This window comes from Schistocerca cancellata, chromosome 2 (genome assembly GCF_023864275.1).
Source record: "Schistocerca cancellata isolate TAMUIC-IGC-003103 chromosome 2, iqSchCanc2.1, whole genome shotgun sequence".
NCBI classification, from domain to species: domain Eukaryota; kingdom Metazoa; phylum Arthropoda; class Insecta; order Orthoptera; family Acrididae; genus Schistocerca; species Schistocerca cancellata.
This window is the reverse complement of record NC_064627.1, coordinates 188,563,428-188,583,083: the sequence shown is the minus strand read 5'-3', so window position 1 is coordinate 188,583,083 and position 19,656 is coordinate 188,563,428. Positions and strand designations below refer to the sequence as shown.

The 19,656-nt window shown below is 38.5% G+C and overlaps 2 protein-coding genes across 3 annotated transcripts in view; one reads left to right on the top strand and one right to left on the bottom strand.

The window, feature by feature from the left end:
* The first annotated feature begins 6,656 nt into the window (after nt 1-6,656).
* Nucleotides 6,657-10,991, top strand: LOC126161506 (zinc finger protein 479-like). The gene is made up of 3 exons (XM_049917410.1): nt 6,657-6,787; nt 7,204-7,365; nt 8,786-10,991. The coding sequence occupies exons 1-3, from the start codon at nt 6,659-6,661 to the stop codon at nt 9,413-9,415; spliced, it is 921 nt and encodes a 306-aa protein (XP_049773367.1). The 5' UTR covers nt 6,657-6,658; the 3' UTR covers nt 9,416-10,991.
* Nucleotides 10,992-13,542: 2,551 nt separating this feature from the next.
* LOC126161505 (pre-mRNA-processing factor 17) overlaps nt 13,543-19,656 on the bottom strand; it is a 73,055-nt gene continuing 66,941 nt past the window's right edge. For both annotated transcript variants that reach the window (XM_049917408.1, XM_049917409.1), the window contains one exon: nt 13,543-14,156. In XM_049917408.1, the coding sequence (XP_049773365.1) occupies nt 13,979-14,156 (178 nt within the window). In that variant the 3' untranslated portion in view covers nt 13,543-13,978. The remainder of the gene's footprint in view (nt 14,157-19,656) is intronic.

The following is a 19,656-nucleotide window of genomic DNA, read 5'->3' as shown; positions in this document are numbered from 1 at the left end:
AAAGTGTTAAATTATATTTAAAAAATTATGGAAACAAAAATTAAGAATAAAAACAAATTGGCAAAAATTATTGTGTATATTCATTTCTGATAGAAATCAGGCAAATTTAACTCAGTTATTCAATGATTGTAACAAAAATTGTTAATTGTAAGAGGTGATGCAATAAATATTTCCACCACTGTAAGTTACTCTGTAATGATTCAGGGAAAGCGTTAATAAGGCTAGACCAGAATTAACCGAAAGGGGTATCTTCTTGTTTTGTTGCGAAAGCGGAAAGTGGTGTTATCAATAAGATACGTCAATCGTCATGAATGGGACGCTGAAACAACGGTACTCGTTTTACGTCATAGAGGGGTACCGGAGATAGTATGGCTGCGTAGCTGTGTGTAGATGTGGCTGCCAGCGTGAGAGAGTAACGACCGCCAACAGGGAAATGCTTGTTGAGAAATATCTGAGTGAAACATCTGCCATCGTTTTCCCCGACCGCTGCATGAAAACGACTGCTCACACTAATGGCTCTGCAAACCGTTTTATGTAGTCACTCTTCCGTCTAGTTAAATTCCAACTTCCATCTCTTGCTATTTTCAGTTAACATTTTCATCTCGACGTACACTATTTGATCAAAAGTATCCGCGCACCCCAACGTAATGCGGGACTGAACACTAGATGTTCCGAGAGGAGGGTCCACCAATTTAAAAGAAGACGGGGAGCATTGTGTTATCAGAAGGGAATCGACTGTCACCTGATTTACATATCTCTCGGGAATATTTCAACGTTTCCAAAGCTGACCAAGTATGTGATTGTGAAATGGAATCGCGAAGGAAGAACCACAGCATAGAACATTAGCCAGTAAAACCAGGAAAGTCACAAAAACGAAATTCTCCAACGTCGTGGTAACACCTATGCTCACGTATGGAAGTGAGACCAGGAAAATAACTAAGAAAGAGCCAAATATGGACGTGAGACCAGGAAAATAACTAAGAAAGAGCCAAAAAGGATACAGTCAACTGAAATGAACTTTTTAACCACGGTAAAAGGATGTGCACGGAGACATCAAAGAAATCTAAAATAAGGAAAGAATTAAACATATTATGCTTAAATGAAAGAAGAATATGGGATAACAAACTGGAAGAAGCATACTGAAAGAAATGGGGAGGAAAGAATATTCAGACACGTAACAGACTACAACCCAAAGGAAAGAGAGACACAGGAAGACCAAGGAAAAGGTGGCTTTTGTGAAGACGGGACAGGCTATAAGCCTTCTCCTTGAAGTGAAGAGGAAGATGAAGAAGAATTTGTTCCTGATAAAACAAGACTATTTTTGACATGATTTGACTTAAGTGTCGGGTTCCTTAAGATAGCTCCTCCGCAGTGACATGAAAATGAAGATTTCGTCAACGCTCGGCATCTAATTAATAAACCGAAAGTTGTAAATGATCTAGCTCAAGGAACACTACAATAAGTTATAGGCACAAAAAAAAAAAAAAAAAAAAAAACGAGAAACGCAAGTTGCATGCGCTTCATTCAGTTTGTATCGAAGCATAAAAAAGAGACTACATCAAAGAATAAGGATTAGTAAAAAAAATCTTTGATTCCTCATGATATTTTTCTTCACGAACATTTTATGTAGTAGCGTTATTGATTGATTTCAAAATGGCTCTGAGCACTATGGGACTTAACATCTGAGGTCATCAGTCCCCCAGAACTTAGAACTACTTAAACCTAACTAACCTAAGGACATCACACACATCCATGCCCGAGGCGGGATTCGAACCTGCGATCGTAGCAGTCGCGCGGTTCCGGACTGAAGCGCCTAAAACCACTCGGCCACCGCGGGGGCCGATTGACTTCATTAAAATTAATACAATAAATTTAATAATTATGTTGAGCACAACTGCTTCAGTATAACTTAATAGTTTTGAGATAAAAAGTAAATGATGATTTTATGTGATCTTTTTTTTTCTTTTTTCCCAGTCCAATGGCCTAGGACAGAGCTTTGTTCAATGGAACTAAAGTAGAAGGTAGCAGAAAGAAAAAAAAATCAAATTCGAAGAAGAAGAACCACCCTAATGGTGCCCCTAGCTAGCAAATAAACTTCCGCGAACATTATTTGACGCGGAAACACCCCCAGCAAGTCGAATTTCGCAAGTTTCATCGACTTGCAAAGGCATCTTCCACAAGCTAGTGGAAATAGTTTCTTGCACCTTGCTGCAAGAACTTGCCGGACGTGCCAGTTACTGGAAGTCTTTCTGAAACCTGTAGAAGTTTTGCGTGTTCAGCAGCGGTACGAAAATGTCAGAGAAAAACAGGAGAATCACAGTAAATTACATGTTCCGGGCTATTATGCCGTCGTCCGCTGTTACTGTCATCCCATGGTGGAAGGCTGGTACATATCTTCAGCGGACGTCAGCAATCGACAACGGCCAACTGTGCTCGGGCATTCAAAACATGTGACGTCACGCCATTGCGCGGAAACGGAATTTTGCTGCAGTCAGTCAGGGCGTGAATCGGACATTCAAAGAAGCTACGATCGCTCTTGAAAATATCGTCCGCAGATAGGGATGAAACTTTGGGTTTAAATGTGAAATACGGCATAACAGCCAGGAACATTTTATTAATTGTGACATTTGCAGTCGTGAAAGTTTCCATTTTACAAACGGAGAACGGTACAAAGAAATGTATCCCTGGAACCACTAAACGTGTATAACCGGCCACCACAGCTAACGAAGTGCGAAATTAATTTACATATTACTTTGTTTTGCCCATAGGAGAAGTAGAATGTCAGTACAGACGTCTTCAAATTATAGTTGGTTTTTTAATGTTAGCATAAACATAAATGCATTACATTTTTAACAAACGTAATAAACACTCTTTAGAAAACTCGGAGAGTACTTAAAAGGCCATCTCTTGACGGTGTAGCTTGCCACATTTTTGTGTCCTGTTTTCGAATATTTGATTGTACTGTAATAAGAAATGTTCGAAACTAGCATGCGACGTTCTCAGTAAGTTTTCAGTCTGAGCGAAATCCTCAGACTGTATTTCACTGAAAAGTTTTTCTTGATAAGTAAAATATCTATGTCTCTGCATCTATTTTTTTACAAAACATCTCTTTTTTTCTTCTTAATTTTGTTCTTCGTAACGATTTTTAGAGTTCCGTGCGTCTATCGATAAAATAGGATCGCTTCGTTGTCTATTTGTCTGCCCGACTGTTAAAAACCACTTTTCTCTGGAATGGATAGACGTGTCAAGTTGAAATTTATGTCACGTACCGAGGTCTATAGTCCCTTGGTGGTGTAAAAACTTCTACTTCTTAACTTCGAAGTTAAAGCGGTCAAGAGATATCGTCATTTGTCTCACATGTTTTACTCGCAAACTCACACATCAAAACGTATAGAGTTCTTTCCGTTGGCCTAGAACCACGAAATTTGGCAAAAAGGAAGATTTCATAGGACAACCAAAGAAAAAAAGGCCGAAAACTGTAAATCTTTAATTATATCGCATGAGAATTTTTTTTTTGTTTTTGTCTGTTCTTATCCGACTGTTCGTCCGTTCTGTTAAGTCCCCTTTTCCTCAGGAACGCTTAGACGCATCAAGTTGAAATTTATGTCACATACCAAGGTCTGTAGGCCCTTGGCGGTATAATAAATGTAAGCTTCTAATCCAAAAGCTATGGCCATTTAGTTCAATATTTTGGCACTCGCAAACTCACTCATCAAAACCTAGTTGGCCTAGAATCATGAAATATGTCAAGAAGCAAGGTTTCACGGTACAAGTAAACGAAAAAAAAATCCGAAGACCATTAATTTGCAATTACATCAGACGAAAAAAAAATTCTTTCGTCATTTGCTTTGTGACGTCAAACTGGAAAGTAAAACAATCAGTAATCCTGCATTAAGGCATCGCAGTGGTAAAAGTCAAATATAAGGCAAGGTATATGAATGTTTGCCAATGTTTGTTTCACATACAACCTAAAACGCTATATCTACGTGTAGTAATCGCTCCCGGATTTCTGATGATGGATAAATTCCGAAACGCGCCGTATGATGTTTGAGTTTTGCGATTGCGACTCAGTCAGTCTGAATACAGAACTGCTGAATATTATGATAAACGTCGTCTGCTTGCTGCATAAATTTACGTCACATTTATATTATTGAAATTAAAACATTATCGAAAATCTTGGAATTCGTGGGACCGAGATCTTGCCAGTATCAATGTCGATTAGGCAAAAACGGGCGAGATTCTCGATTTGCAGAATGGATGGACTACCTATATACGTAATTAAGTTCGTACGGAAACCTCAATGCGCGAGTCCTACTCGAACCTAGTCAGTTTTTATCCTTTAATAATAAATGCAACAACGGAGACAGCTGCTCCGTTTTCAGCCTATCTCAGGACGCAGCTCAAGTACTTGCAGCAAGTTCCTCAAATTAACCTGCAGAAGTAAACTTGCGCCAGTTTTTATTCTAAAGTAAACACTTCAGCAAGTGCTTGCAGAAATTGTTATTGGACAAATGCCTTTAGGCTGTGCTTGCAATCATTCTCGTAGTCATTCGATTCCCTCAGGTTCTCGAGAATCCAGAGCACACACTCCACCGAGTGCCGAGCACCGACTGCCGCACCTGTGGCGCTCGCAACCTTGTGTGAGTGTGTGCCAGGTGGCGTAGCGAGTCCCGCGCATGCGCACTGTCGACGCGGCGACCCTGGAGAGTTCAGTGTTCCATGCTACCGCGCAGCCGAGCCTGGCGCCGGGCAGGAATCCCCAGCGGCCAGAAGACGTCACAGCATTTCCACTGCGTCAGGAGTGAATCAGGCGCGCCTCGTGTGTCCGAGTGGGGGAGCCCTCACCTGCTGCAGGGACTCCATGTCAGCCGAGTCCCAGTCGCCGACTCGTGACTAAACGGCCTGAGCGAAAGTGCGTCTCGTTTGCAGATGACTTCTGCGACGGCGTGATTTCCCAATGACACATTACATTGCGAGTAAAGTCCGGTTGACCATATCTTAAACTCCTCCGGGTGAAATCATTTGCCAACGAGCTGAGCAAAAATTTCCATTTGTTCCCTTCAAGCAAGCCCTGCAGGAGTACCAAAATTCTCCAGTAACTCTGTTTCGTGACGTATCAGACCCTTACAAATTAGACTATTTCACAATCAATAATTAAGTAAACAAAAATACAAGCATTCAGTACAAACCGTTCACAATGGGACTTGTAAACAAATCTCCGGAACTTGAACCATAATGAACATCTTTACTACTTTCAAAATCTAAGAGTAAGATACTAAATCTGAGAAAATATTGACGCTGGCAACCGATATTTTTCTATCTACAACGTCTTAACTGTATCTAGTCTCGTAAAATACAGTAGCTGTAGATTAAATTCTTCCCTCGAGCATACGAAAATGTTTTAAATATGTCCTCTGCATTTATCCCAATGAAATTAGCAGACGTTTGTTTTAAATTACTTAATACTCTAAATACATTGCACACTTACAAAAAATAACTAAGCCCGCCACAAAATTTGCTGCCAGCAATAACAAAGTTCTTGTTGACTGTACAATGTACAGGATAGGAATTTACAAAGTCCTTCAACGCAAAATAAGCGACAGAAAAAAATTGAGAACCCCCTCCTTTCACTGTTAAGACTCCTATCTGATATCAAGAGCGAAGAAAAATTTGTAAGGATTTTACAAAAATTTCTAGAATAAATTATTCGTGATTTCCTCACTTTAAATGATATCGTCCAGTTTCCAGACTGCAATGCTTACGAACACTGCGAATAGTGTCGTATTACACGAAAACGTATTGACTTGTGTCGCCAGTAAGGATAGATTTACTACCTGTAGTGTATTGCACACATCATACTGGTACAGAAAATAATAAAGGTGCAAGAAAACGAGGCCAAAATAATTTCCTCGGCACAAATATGCGTATTTCAGAGGTTTTGAAACACATACAATGCAAAGCCAAGATCTCGTTTTATATGCGGCAGTTATTATAACAACTGTCAAAGTTTCTTCCACAATGCGTTTATTTTCAGCACAAACTGGGGAACAAATCTCTTCTGAAATCTCACAAGACAGACCAAATAGAAGCATGCAACAGCGATTTTCGAGAAATTTTCTTGTATTTCCCTTCCTTTCATTAGATTCTGCCGAGGTAACTGTTGTCCCTCACGTTTAATATATCGCTACGACCGGATCTATCTTTCTAGAACGAAAGGTACTTTTCTTTCCGGAACTAACCTGCCCTGATGCCACACATCTATCGTAAATGCAGAAGGTAATTACCGCTTCCTAAGAGGTCGGAAATGATAAGGGAATACCGCAGGGGACTCCCGAGTGGGGAATTCCTTAGGCTGGTTCTGCAGGAAAAATACGACGCTGGCCCCGCCTCCCTCGTACCATCTTAACTCGATTGTACACGTTATTTCAAAGTCATTAACATTAATAATTACAAGCACATAATTGGTCTAACTTGCGCAATGAGTGTTTCAAACAGCTTATCTGTTAATCATGAATTACACAAGCGTAGATATGCAGCTCGATAACGAAGCGTAGATAAGGCGCGCTAGGGCGTTTGTGTGTTTCAATGTTGGTACCAGCGGGTCCCCCTCCACCTATACAAGGAGCGCCTCTATTCGCTGGCTCAGTCGAGGGAAAGCATGGCTTGGATGACGGTGAACTGTTGCCGTGTGTGCGCTCGCAAGCACGACGATTTAATATCAATCTTCAGTGAGGAAGGGAGATGCCGGCAGCTGATCCTTAAACTACAGTTCTGCCTTCGTATAACAGTAAGTACTCGTGTGTCTGACTGCTGTAGCTTCACAGCGGCAAATGAAAGTACCGCGATGTATTTGGCGCTCGTTTGAAAGTGGAATAAAACGCAGTGCTACGCTAATAATTTGTTTTAGTCGGAATCGCATCTTGATCAGTGCTAGACATGCTACTTGTGCTTGACCAATATCTATATTAATGAAGTAACGAAGTGCGCTTTGCTGGCATAAAATTGTGACAGTTTTTTAACGTATTGCAAGAAAGCTGTCTCAGTGATGTTTCATAATTATTTTTTGTGTCATGGGGAAACGTATATGTCTGTAGAGATAGCAACGCGTTTCTGCAGTGTTTTTGAGATATTGCTAACTTATTGTTTGCACCCTGGTAGCATTGTCAGTTCATTTTCAAAATCAACTCTTCTCTTCTTACTTAGGTTTCTACCAGTGACGATCTACCAACTTCATTGTGCTGGAAGTGTGTAGCAAGATTGGAAGTGTGTTACGAGTTTATGCAAGACCATTTTATCGCAGAAAACCAGTTCCGAAACCAACGGATCCAATACAGCGTCAACCCAACAACATGTGCCACGCCTGAAGTGAGTATGATCTTTTGAAATACATGTATCTTAGTTGCTTCAGTTCATATTTATTTAACGTAAGTTTCCATAACTTTGTCCACACAAATGATTCCAATCACTTTCCGTCGACCGCGGGACTTGGAATAGTAACTGACATTATGTTCATTGAGATCATAAATGTGTCATGCAGTTTTAACAGTATTCTGTATAATTTTTTTAGTGCACATATCTCCGTTTGTTTTGTTTCGTGATTGTTGGCTATTCGTTTCTAACATCTGAACTATAGTTACATTTTCTGTGGTCACGAGAAGCCTCATGTACTGTAATTCCAGTTGCGCTTAATTTGTGAACGTATTAGAGCATCCCACTAAGCAATATCTTTGTAATAAGTGACAAATGATTAAAACAATAGTAAACTCAAAGATCGACAACCACTTTTATAAAGCTAATATGTCTAATTCTGATGTCCGATACATTCTAAATGCTGTAATTCAGCAATTCTCAGAATTCCATGAAAAAAGTAATCTGAAGTACAAAATATTTAACAAAGCTACCTAAAATAATATAAATAGACGTATCTGACATTAGAAAGCACGTTTCTATTTTTTTTAACTACGACAGCAACGTTCACCAAGTGCACCTTGGGCTTGCAACGATCGCGAAAAATTTGAGATTACACTAAGGTTCAGAATTTTCTTAAATGCTCCATAATCGAACTAGTTTGATAACTGCGGTTGTAATTTCCGTACCAGCCAGTTAAATGAACGTAACATGTATCAGTATTTTGTCGTCTTAGCGATAGTGTCAGCAGTGTTTCATGATCCGTGTTCCTATAAAAATAAATATTATAGTGCATTTATTCAGCAAGAGTAGTCTTTGCCTACAGGGGAAGCGACTGTTAAAACTAAGTTTTTGAAAACAGTAGCAAGTTGCGCTTAGTATTTTTTATTTACCAGCTTCGCTCTTCACGTGAACAAAATCACCATTAAAATACACAGTTTAAAGTTGGCTGAGAGCACGAAACATTGAATTGGCTGTACTATAATAGTTAAACTTATGCTGAAACTACAGTAGTAAGTGGGAGATGACGTTGACAGCGCCGAAGTTTTATCTTTAGTGCTGTCAGTCAACTTTAAACGCAGTTTTTAGGGCTATCAGCCAGTTTTAAACTGAATATTATGCTCTTGTTCATTTGAAGAGCGAAATCGGTAAATAAAAAACAACAAGTGTGAATTGTGGCTGTTTTCAAAAACTTTTTCATTTATTCAACCAAAAATCATTCCAGGCCGTAACATAAATCATTCGTCTACAAACACACTATATATGAGTGTGTACGCAAACGCGCATAAGCACGCATGAGTGTGTACACACGCATTTTTTTGTTGCTACTAAGGAATTGAGCGTCTAATTGTAATTTTCGAATTTTATTTACTTTCAGGACGGCATGTATTACGCTGATACAGCAGACGTGAAGCTATTGGAACCAATGGTTATGGACGAGCGGCCAGAGAAGAGCAAGCCATGGTTTCCCGCAAATCTGGACATAAGTTCGAGAGCGGATAACAAACATGTGGGGCACCTGAGACTCTGCAAGTGCGTGAAATGCACGCTGAGTCGCTACGGCAGCCTGCCCCTGGAGGACACGCTGGAGGAGAGCGACAGTGCGCCATCGAGTAGCCCTTTGAGCCAGGCCGCGCAGACGCCGCCCCCGCAACCCAGCTCCACTGTCGAAGACGAGCAAAAGGTGCCAGTCTCGAGTCCGCTGCAGGGCACGACGCACAAGAAGGGCCTCATCTGTGACTTCTGCAGCAAGTCCTTCAACCACGCCGGTGACCTCAAGAAACACCGGCGTACGCATACTGGCGAGCGGCCTTATGCCTGCCCTGTGTGCAACAAACGTTTCTCACATACTAGCAATTTGCTACGCCACCGCAAGATCCACTCCGGAGAAAAGCCCTACACGTGCCCTCACTGTCCCAAGACATTCGGGCGCAGTGACAAAATGCTGGGACACGTGAAGACCGCACATGCCAGTGCGCGCCCAAGCACCTCCGAGAGTTCTACGTGACGATTAATTGCCGTCGAAAGTTATTAATTTTACGTATTTACATTATCTGATGGCTGTGATCATTTTTTTACGTGCTTGCCAAATGTGAAAGGAAAACTGATTTCGAAGAAATCTCTTACATACCTCAAGATGTGCCATTTCGAAGAGTTACTTGAACATGAGCACACACGATATAAATGTGTGTGAAAACATGGTACCTTAAAAGTGTAAGAACAAAACTTTTAATACAGTACTACAGTCATTTATTGTAGGAGAATAAAGTGAGATCTCAGATGTAGAGATCAGTGCCCTACAAGTAGTCATGTACATTCAATTAAAGCTGTACCTGACACAAATTCCATGCACTTTCTTCTTTGTTTTCGGAACTTCTGTTAGTTGCTTCTACCCTGTCAAAAAGCTATTTGTACTCATTTAACTACATAATTTACAAACTTTGTAATATGCTCTCAAATTGTGTGTCTGGGGTTACAAATTCCAGTTGTCAATCAGTCATTAGACGTCATTACTACAGAATCACTAGCAATATAAGTACCGTAGTATAGAGTATACCAATGATAGATTTGATGTATGTTATGCATATTCATGGGTTTGTGCAAAAACCACCTAAGGAGGGCAGCCATGAGTTATGGCATTTGTTTATCCGAAGTTGGTAACTTGAATCTGCTGCAGTTGAGTGTAAAACCATTTAGTATCATTCTAAAAAAAATCTATTGTCATTAATTATCAGAGCACAATTGGTTTGGATGCAGTATCTGTAAAACTTAATGTCATTTCTGTACTGATACACAGTGAGTGTGTGTTATTTCTGCATTAGTACAGAGCTAGTCAGATTAATGGCACTGCAGATGCAGATCTACTGCAGAATAGAAAATATTTATTAAAATGTGTTGCTAACCATTTCCATGAAACTGCAGTGAGAACAATTAACTATCTAGTCTGATGTTTAAGCAGAGAGATATCTGCAGTAATGCAGAGATTCTATGTCCTAGGAAAAATATGTTATATTATTAAAAAAGTTTACTACTAAGATGTCTTTCACAGATATAGTATTTATTATATTGTTAGCATGAAGTACAGTTGCAATGTACTTATTGTGGCATCATCAAATAAGTACAGAAAATGTGTTTGAAAAGTAAATGACTTGCATATAGCATCTGGTCTGTGCCAAAGATCTGATTGCAATATGAATTATACTGCAGTCTTCAAAAACTTGTGTCCAAAAGCTTATGTATCAAGACTGCATTTTATTACTGCAAAAACAGGTTCCTAAATGACTGAATTTCATACTTACAATTTTACAGTTCTCTGAGGCTGGCTTCTGTATTGTACACACAAAGTGCCTGAATGGAAATTTATTTATAGAGGAGTAGTGTTCCATTAAAGGTCAAATTATAGTGATGTTTAATTTATGTACTGTTACAGATTTCAAAATGTCAGTGGTGCTTTATGTGAATAATGAGAGCTTTAAAATGAGATTGAAGAAGAATGAACTGTTATTTTAAACAAGTATTCTGTAAATACCTGATGTGCACCAGTATGATGAACTTAATTTAATACAAAAAGTTACAAATTATAATTTTGTTGTTATCTCTACCTCCACTGTTAGTTATATTACCACATTTATTAGTTAAGTAGTAGTCTCAATTAATGAGAATGCAGGGATGGACTCAGCATTATTTAAATTATACGCAATACCCACCTTCACCAGAAATTTCCACAGCGAAAACTTGTCTCATTTTCAAAGCAGGGAAAGCCCAAACACTTTGTTTCTTCTGTCTTATATAAAAAGAGAACACAGCAATTAAGTCACTAATATTCCTTATGTGTAATGTTGAAGATCACTCATTGTCTCTTGCACTTTCCACAAATCAGTAGCTGATTAACTTCTTAATAACACCAAGAGATGCATAGCAAGAAAATAGTTTTCCATTTAATGGTAAAAGAGCATGACTCATAACAAAACTGTCAAAGGCACTCTTTAAGCAGTAGTTGTTTTGTGTGTCTAAAATAGCTATAGGAAGGTTTCAACACACAGCTATTGCTTCATTATATCAATGAAATTTTGTTCAGAACTAAAAGCCAGTTACATATGAATATATCTGCACTGTTTGAGGGAGGATGGTTATTCTTCATTTTGCATACCCAATTCACTGCATTTAAGGATTTTCACATGGCAAAAAGAAAGGCTTTTGGAGCTGATGCTCATGATAAGACTGCATACTGAGGTACTGCAAGGGAATCCAAGTTCCTCATTGAAAAGGTGGTGTTACCATGCAGCAGCTGCATGTTTTGTGAATTCCTCTTTTCATTAAAAAATGTTTCAGCCAGTTATTTATAATTGGTCCTGACACTCCAGTAAATTTGGGTAGTTCGAATCATGATTTCTGAGTGGTCTGGTCCACACTGATTCCACTATGGCGACTGGCTGTTCAATTTTGACCCTCCACAATAGCAGACAGATTTCCATATCTTATAAACTTGTCTCCAATAAATTTCACCTTCTGAACCAGAGATTTCATACACAACACAAAAAACAGAAGTGTCATTTAAATTAAAAAATTATTTTGTCATAACTAGCAATGAAAGGGAGAAAATTATAGATTATATATGAAGAAAAGCAACATGAAGCAGTGGTCTGAAAAAGATGATCACATTACCATAATAAGCAGTAGACACTTTTCAGTGAGAATTTATCAGCAAAATATTTGTTTGCAAGAGAGTAGAACATTGAATGAGTTTGTCTTTTGCAGCAACATATCTTGTCAGATCATGGACACAGCAAAATAAGAAGGTATATGTGTGGCTGGGGTATATTTGATCCCAAGTGTAGTTAAAGTTTTAACTGAATGTACAGCAAAGAAATAAGGAGAAAAAATTAACACGATAAGCACTATAGTACAATACATACAAACATTACAGAAGTTCTAGTGGTGTAATCTGTCTCGCAGATACCATCACAACTATATAAAAGTGTCACGGAGTACTTTTAGTATTTAACTGAATAGGGTTTTCAGAAATCAGGTTGCTAGTTTGTGTGAACAAGAAAATTTACAGTTGAATGTATGCTACCACAAGGGACTTGGGGCAGTGACACGAGATTTGAATGTGACAACCAATCAAAAATTGAGGTTTGCCTCAGTAACCAAGGAGGGATGCACTCTGTAAATTACTAATGGCAGGAAAATAAATGAACAAACCAGGAAACACATTAGAATGAAAGACATAATTATGACTATAATTAAAATGAAATGGAAGTGCCTTTGACATGAAGCCAGGTGAATTAATGGTAGATACACCAGAGATGATCTTTGCAGGGTTCCAGGAAATAAGAAGTAGCTAACACGACATTCAGTTGCAATTTACTGAATTGAGGAAAGAGCCAACACTCAACAATCATCTTTTAACTGAAAAACCACATATATGATACAGAATGTGAAGTTTTACATTCTGTTAAAAATGCAGACAGATGATCCTATATTAACATACTACATATTATCATTTTTTTGTATCTTCTATATAAGTTTCATCTGTGTATATGTCGCATGCCATTTTATTTGTGTTAGCAATATTCAGTCATAACCTGATGAAGGCTAAGAAGTGAAGCCAATTCATGACCAAATAAATATAATTTTGCAGAACAGTAGGAAGTGTTGTATTCATATTGTTTTCAGGGGTCAGTACCATCATGTGCTGACTATTAATCACTATGACCACATAATGAGTGATCAATAGTATTTTTTTAAATGCCCTTTAGTTTTTGGAACAGCAATTACATAGTCGAGAATAAGCAAAAAGCATCTGCTTGTCACATTTGACGTTCTCCCTTTGTTCAGTTTCTTTCCCATTAATGTGAGATATCTTCCTTTGTTCAGTTGCTTTCGCATTAATATGCAATACTATTTCCTGCTACAATGACAAGACCCAGAGTGCAGAAAGTGTGTACCTTCAGTACCATAACATATCTTGTTCCAAAAGGCAATTTATATGCTCTGGCATAATTCGAAGAGACTACGTCTAAGACGGATTGATAGTCACACACAATACTATTGTCTTGCCACCTGAGAAACAACTGCACAAAATCTTGGTTTTGATTCATGCAATTTGTCTCACAATCAAGGGTTATTACATACGAGTGACATTTACATTTATTGTATGGTTCACAGTTGGCAGAAGAATTATACAGCTTTTCAGTACTTATTTACAAAAATATTAACACTAAATAAATTCTTGAACAGTATCAGATATACTGTCAACAAACATTGCACAGCACAGCATCAGTTGTTCAGATAAGAATAAAATTTAATTGAGTGTTATACCTGGCAAGTTTTACATTATAGCAATGCTTCAAGAGTCCATTATGTCTAAGTCTTATTTGTATTTTTTCCTTGATGTAACATCAACTTGACAGATGTGGGCAACTACAGTGTCAATGATATGACACAGATCACTTTTATACAAAAGTCTTTCAAAAAGGAAAAGGGATGACTGTATCTCATGCTGAGTTTTTTTCCTCTCTTGAATCACATTATTTAACACTGCACTCAACAAATAATATGAGGCAGTTTAGTCCCAATACTTCATAAGTCCATCCCAGCCAGCTGTCACAACTTTGCTTGCCTCATGTGGGTGCCACAGAACACCAATGCAAACATTGTCATGAGCCTTCCACTTCTTGTACAGTTTAGTTGTTTTCCAGTCCCATACATAGCATTTACCATCAGCATCGCCAGATATGAGATAACTGAAACAAAATAATTAAACTGCATTAATTACTTTAAAAACAATTATTCTAACACATATTGGCTTAAATCACTGAACTGTAATAAACTGTGTTCTTTCAACCGAGTAACTTTAATTAGCTTTGGAACCACAGAGCACTTTACGGACAAAAAAATCTGTCAAAAGGAGGACTGTCTCATGAAATTATTGTGTATGTAATGGTGTTGTGTCCTTTGCAGAGTCAAAGCATAAGCTTAAGACAGTTGTGTGAAGGGCATACCTGAAAAAGCTCACAAAATAGGAGACGAAGTATCAATGGCAATACTTAAAAATGTGCAGAAAAGTTTATACCTTAACACCACATGCAAGTTGAGGATTCAAAGGTTGATAGGATGTAATGTTTCATCAAGAAGGTCATCTGGGTTATAGGAAAAACTGGAAGAGTAGATAAGAATTGACTTTATCCTTTTCCTCCACCACAAGGTTTGTCTTAAGCAAGTTAAGAAACTGCTAAAAACAAAAATCTGAATGTTTGAATGGGTATTCAAACCTCCTCCCCTTAACAGGAAGTTCAGTGTCTTACGACTCCACTATTACAATTCATATCATAGACGGAGAAGGACAGAGAAAGGAGCCGGCCACAGTGCTGAAGGAACCATTTAAGCATTCAGAACTGAAGAAACTGTGGAACACCTACATCAGGATAATTATATGGCGCACCACTGAATATCAGTCCTAGTGAGTATAAATAGAATAGCTTATTCAACTATTACACTTGTTGTTAATAATGCATTTAACTTCACATACACAACACAAAGAGCTATGATATAATGTCCATCCTAATTCACTCTTTTAACTAATGGAAGAATGTTTAGTAACATTGATTAAAATGTCCAAACTAACATAGTGAAATTAAGGTTGACAGTACTATCAGCAAAGTTTTGTCTAGTTTAGAAAAGAATGTGTAACAAACATATTTTTTGAAACATCAATAAACCTTTTATTTCCATTGAGAGCAAATGATGAAAGTGCCAAATGTTTCACTGATTGCATGTAATGTGAATGAATAATCATTTAAAAATTTTGGAAGGTCCTCAGGGAATAAATAAGAATGTTAAACTGAACTGTTCAGATGATAAAACAGATGAGTAATAATCAAAGAAATGAAGCAATAGTTATTAATGATAAGGATGGAAATACACTAATGGACCAGGAAAGGCTTCTGGACAGGCGGAGGAAATATCTTGAGCATTTGCTGAATATGTATTCCCCGAAGGGAGAATTGTAGAGGGTATAGAAGGAGAAGAAACTGAAGTAACTCAACAGGTCATACATAGAGCAATCAAGAAACTGAAGAATAATAAGGTACCAGGAAAAGACAGGATTATGGCAGAGATGTTAAAGGCAGGAGGTGTAACACTTCAGAACGAGATATGCAATCTTATGTGTGAAGTATGGAGAAAGGAGGAGATTCGAAAAAGAGTGGAAGTCAGCTACCATTATCCCACAGCACAAAAAATGAAACAGTAAAAGGAACGATAGTAATTACAGAGGTATTTCTCTGCTAAGCATATCATACAAAGTGCTATCAGCAATAATTCTCGAAAAGCTGAAGCCTTTTGCTGGAGATACTGTTGGAGAGTAGCAGGCAGGTTTTCTGACAGTAAGATCAACCATGGATCAAATGAACACTATGAGGCAGTTCATCTACATCTACATTACATGGATACTCTGTAAATCACACTTAAGTGTCTGGTAGAGAATTCATTGAACCACCTTCACAATAATTCTCTATTATTCCACTCTCGAAAAGTCTGTGCGAGTTCAGACTTCCCTTATTTTATTATTATGGTCATTTCTCCCTATGTACGCTAGCATAAACAAAATATTTTCGCACTAGGTGGGGAAAGTTGGTGATTGAAATTTTACAAGAATATCCTGCCGCAACAAGAACCGCCTTAGGTTTAATGACGTTCACCCTAAATCCCGTACCATGCCCATGACACTCTCTGCTCATTTCTCAATAAAACAAAACTTACTGCCTCTCTCTGAACTTTCTCAGTAAACTTCCTCTGGTAACGATCCCACTATATGCAGCAGTGCTCCAAAAAGATGATGGACAAGCATAGTGTAGGTAGTCTCTTTAGTATATCTGTTGTATCTTCAAAGTATTCTGCCAATAAAATGTAGTCTTTGATTCACCTTCCCCACTACATTTTCCATGTGTTCCTCCAAATTTAAGTTGTTTGTAATTATAATTCCTAGATATTTACTTGAATTTATGGCCTTTAGATTTGACTGATATATCATATAACCAAAGTTTTAACAGATTCCTTTTAGCACTCATGTGGATGACCTCACACTTTTAATTACTTAGGGTCAAATGTCAATTTTCACAATTATATATATCTTTTCTAAATCATTTTGCAATTTGTTTTGATCTTCTGATGACTTTACTAGATAACAACTGACATCATCTGCAAACAACCTAAGACAGCTGCTCATATTGTCTCCCAAATCGTTTATATAGATAAGGATGAAATCTGGTCAGTGCATCTGCCTTTGCCTTACACGTAAGGTGGCACCACGTAACTGCGGGTATGGTGGCGCCATCTACTGGTAGAGAGACTGACGTGTGTGCACTGTTTGATGTTGCATAGCGCCAGTGTGGTTTCGCACTTAAGAGAAGGTGGTCACTCAAGTAATCGTCCACTACCAAACATGCAGGAGAGTAAGCAGGAACAATGAGGAGTGATTCAATTTTTGGCGGTGGAGGAAGTTCGTGGCCATGAAATGTATTGACGGATGAAGGGGAAGACGATGCTAGTCCTGGACACACTCATCGTGTCATCACACTGGAAATGGTTGCGCAACTGAATGCTTTAGTCTTGGACAACCGCATAATCACCGTGGACGAGATCCATCAGTTACTGGGTATTAGCACCATAATGCATCAACACTTGAACTTTCAATCTGTGCGCATTGGGTTCCCCACCAACTGTCCGCTGAACAGTGCAATACTTGAATGGTGCTGTCTTTGAGTCATCTACAACGTTACCATGAGGAGGAATATGGTTTTCTGTTGCACATTGTCACAGGTGATGAAACATGGTGTCACCATATTGAACCGGAAAGCAAGCAGTGGAAACATGCGACTTCACCACAAGGACCCACTGCTTGTCAAGTTCCTGGAACGGGGAACCACCATCAATGCCCAGGATTATTAAGTCACTTTTCAGAGCCTTATGGCCTGGATCCGACAGCAGCCTACTAGCTTCTTCAAGGATGGAATCGATCGACTAGTGTCTCAATGGGATAAATGTGCCAACAGTTTTGGCAACTATTTTTGAGTATGAGAGTTGTGTATAACTACATTTTTGAGTTACTAAAATTGTTACCATTGCTTTACACTGGTGACCAGGTTTCATTTGAATGGCCCTTATAACTGGTATACAGCTTGAACCAGAGGACTTGCTTTTATTAAGTAATTTAAGTAGCTTCACTACTCTGAGGATATCGACTTCTAAATTACTCATGTTGGCAGCTGCTCCTGATTCGAATTCTGAAATATTTACTTTGTCTACTTTGGTGAAGGAATTTCGGAAGGCTGTGCTCAGGAACTCTGCTTTAGCAGCACTGTCATCTATCTATTCCCATTGCTATTGCACAGAGAAGGCACTGTGTCTTGCCATGAGCATACTTTAAATATGACCAGAATCTCTTTGGATTTTCTACCAGGTTTCGAGACAAAGTTTCATTGTAGAAATTATTATTAGAATCCCAAACTGAAATCCATACTAAGTTTCGAGCTTCTGTGAAAGATCAGTGATCTGACTTGTTTTGTGTACAATGGTGGATCAGCTCTGTCATTTGATAATTTATTTGATGTAAATATCTCAATTGCTGCTGATACTATTTCTCTGAATTCAAGCCACATATGGTCTAGACTTACACTGTTAATATGGGAGGAGTGGAGATTGTCTCTCAGGAAGGTGTCAAGCGAATTGTTGTCTGCTTTTTTGAACATATATATATTTTTCGTTTATTTTTGGAGGATTTGGGACAATCCTGTGTTCACTAATCCTTGAACTTATTTTAATGCTCACTATTAGCTCAGTATCTGTATTTGCTGATAAGAGGTCAAATGTGTCTTCTCACTCAATTATTTACTATACAAGCGGGCTCATGAACTAATTGCTCAAAATAATTTTCAGAGAATGCGTTAAGCACAATTTCGAATGATGTTTTATGCATATCTCCAGATTTAAACATGTATTTTTCCCAACATATCAAAGGTAAATTGAAATCACCACTGACTATAAATCTATGAGTCAGGTACATGTTTGAAATTAGACTCATGTTTTTTTTAACCTTTCAGCAATTGTATCATTTGAGTTGGAAGGCTGATAATAGGATCCAATTATTATTTTATTCCGGTTGCCAAGAAGTACCTCTATCCACAGAAACTCACAGAAATTATCTACTTCAATTTCACTACAAGATAAACTACTTCTAACAGCAACAAACACGCCACCGCCAAGTGTATTCAGCCTATCCTTTCTGAGCACCGTTACATCCTTCGCAAAAATTTCAGTTGAACTTATCGCTGGTTTTAGCCAGCTTTCAGTGCCGATAACAATTTGCACATCAGTACTTTCTATTAGCGTTTGGAGCTCTGGCACTTTCCCAACACTGCTATGACAATTTACAACTTTTAAAGCGGTGGTTCCTAAGTTATTCCCGTATTCGACCTGCACCCTTTGATACTGAAGCCCGTTTTGTGTTTCCCTGAGATCCTCTTACCTAAAAAAACTAGGACCCTGGTAACATTTGTAGATTTCTCAAAGGCACACAGATTATGCATGTACAACACCCTGAGGGATCTTTGCATGCCAAGGAAGTCAATTAACTTGGTGAAGGTGTGTACCACAGAGACAAACGCCAAGGTGAAGTACCACAGGGAGCCATCAAACGAATTCAGTAACAGAACAAGTGTGAGGCCATTTCACCACTGCTTGTAAATTTGGTTCTTGAGAAAGTAATTCACAAAATGAAAAGATAAGGCAAAATGGTGAAGCTAAATGAAAGAACGCACGTTACTGGGATAGGTAGCCATGGTATTGCAGCCATAGTGGAGGCAGAAGAATAGATGTCAGAAATTGTAGAAGACTTAGCAAAGAATGCCTGTAAGACAGGACAGGGTTAAATATGGAAAACACTAAAATGATAAAGAGTATCCAGAGGAGCCCCTAATAATGACTCATTTTAGAATAGGATATGGGACGTAGCCAGAGTGGAACATTTTAAATACCTTGGTACCGGGATGCCAGATATCTCGATTTTGGTAGTACTGTCCCGAATATCTTTGTGGGTTTACAATTGATGGGCAATCTGGGAAATTTTATTGAAATTTAAAATTCTGCTTTTAGTTTTGGTCAGAGCGCTAAGCGGGTGAACCTGACTCAACAGCCATTGTTTTTGTGTAGCAAGCCAGAAGTCAAGCATAACAGTGCTTAGTCATT

Excerpts from the sequence above, each read along its gene's own strand:
- LOC126161506 (XM_049917410.1), top strand. The coding sequence starts at position 6,659 with ATGGCTTGGATGACGGTGAACTGTTGCCGTGTGTGCGCTCGCAAGCAC. Across the intron at positions 6,788-7,203 it reads AGTTCTGCCTTCGTATAACA|GTTTCTACCAGTGACGATCT; the intron begins GTAAGTACTCGT and ends CTTCTTACTTAG. Across the intron at positions 7,366-8,785 it reads CAACATGTGCCACGCCTGAA|GACGGCATGTATTACGCTGA; the intron begins GTGAGTATGATC and ends ATTTACTTTCAG.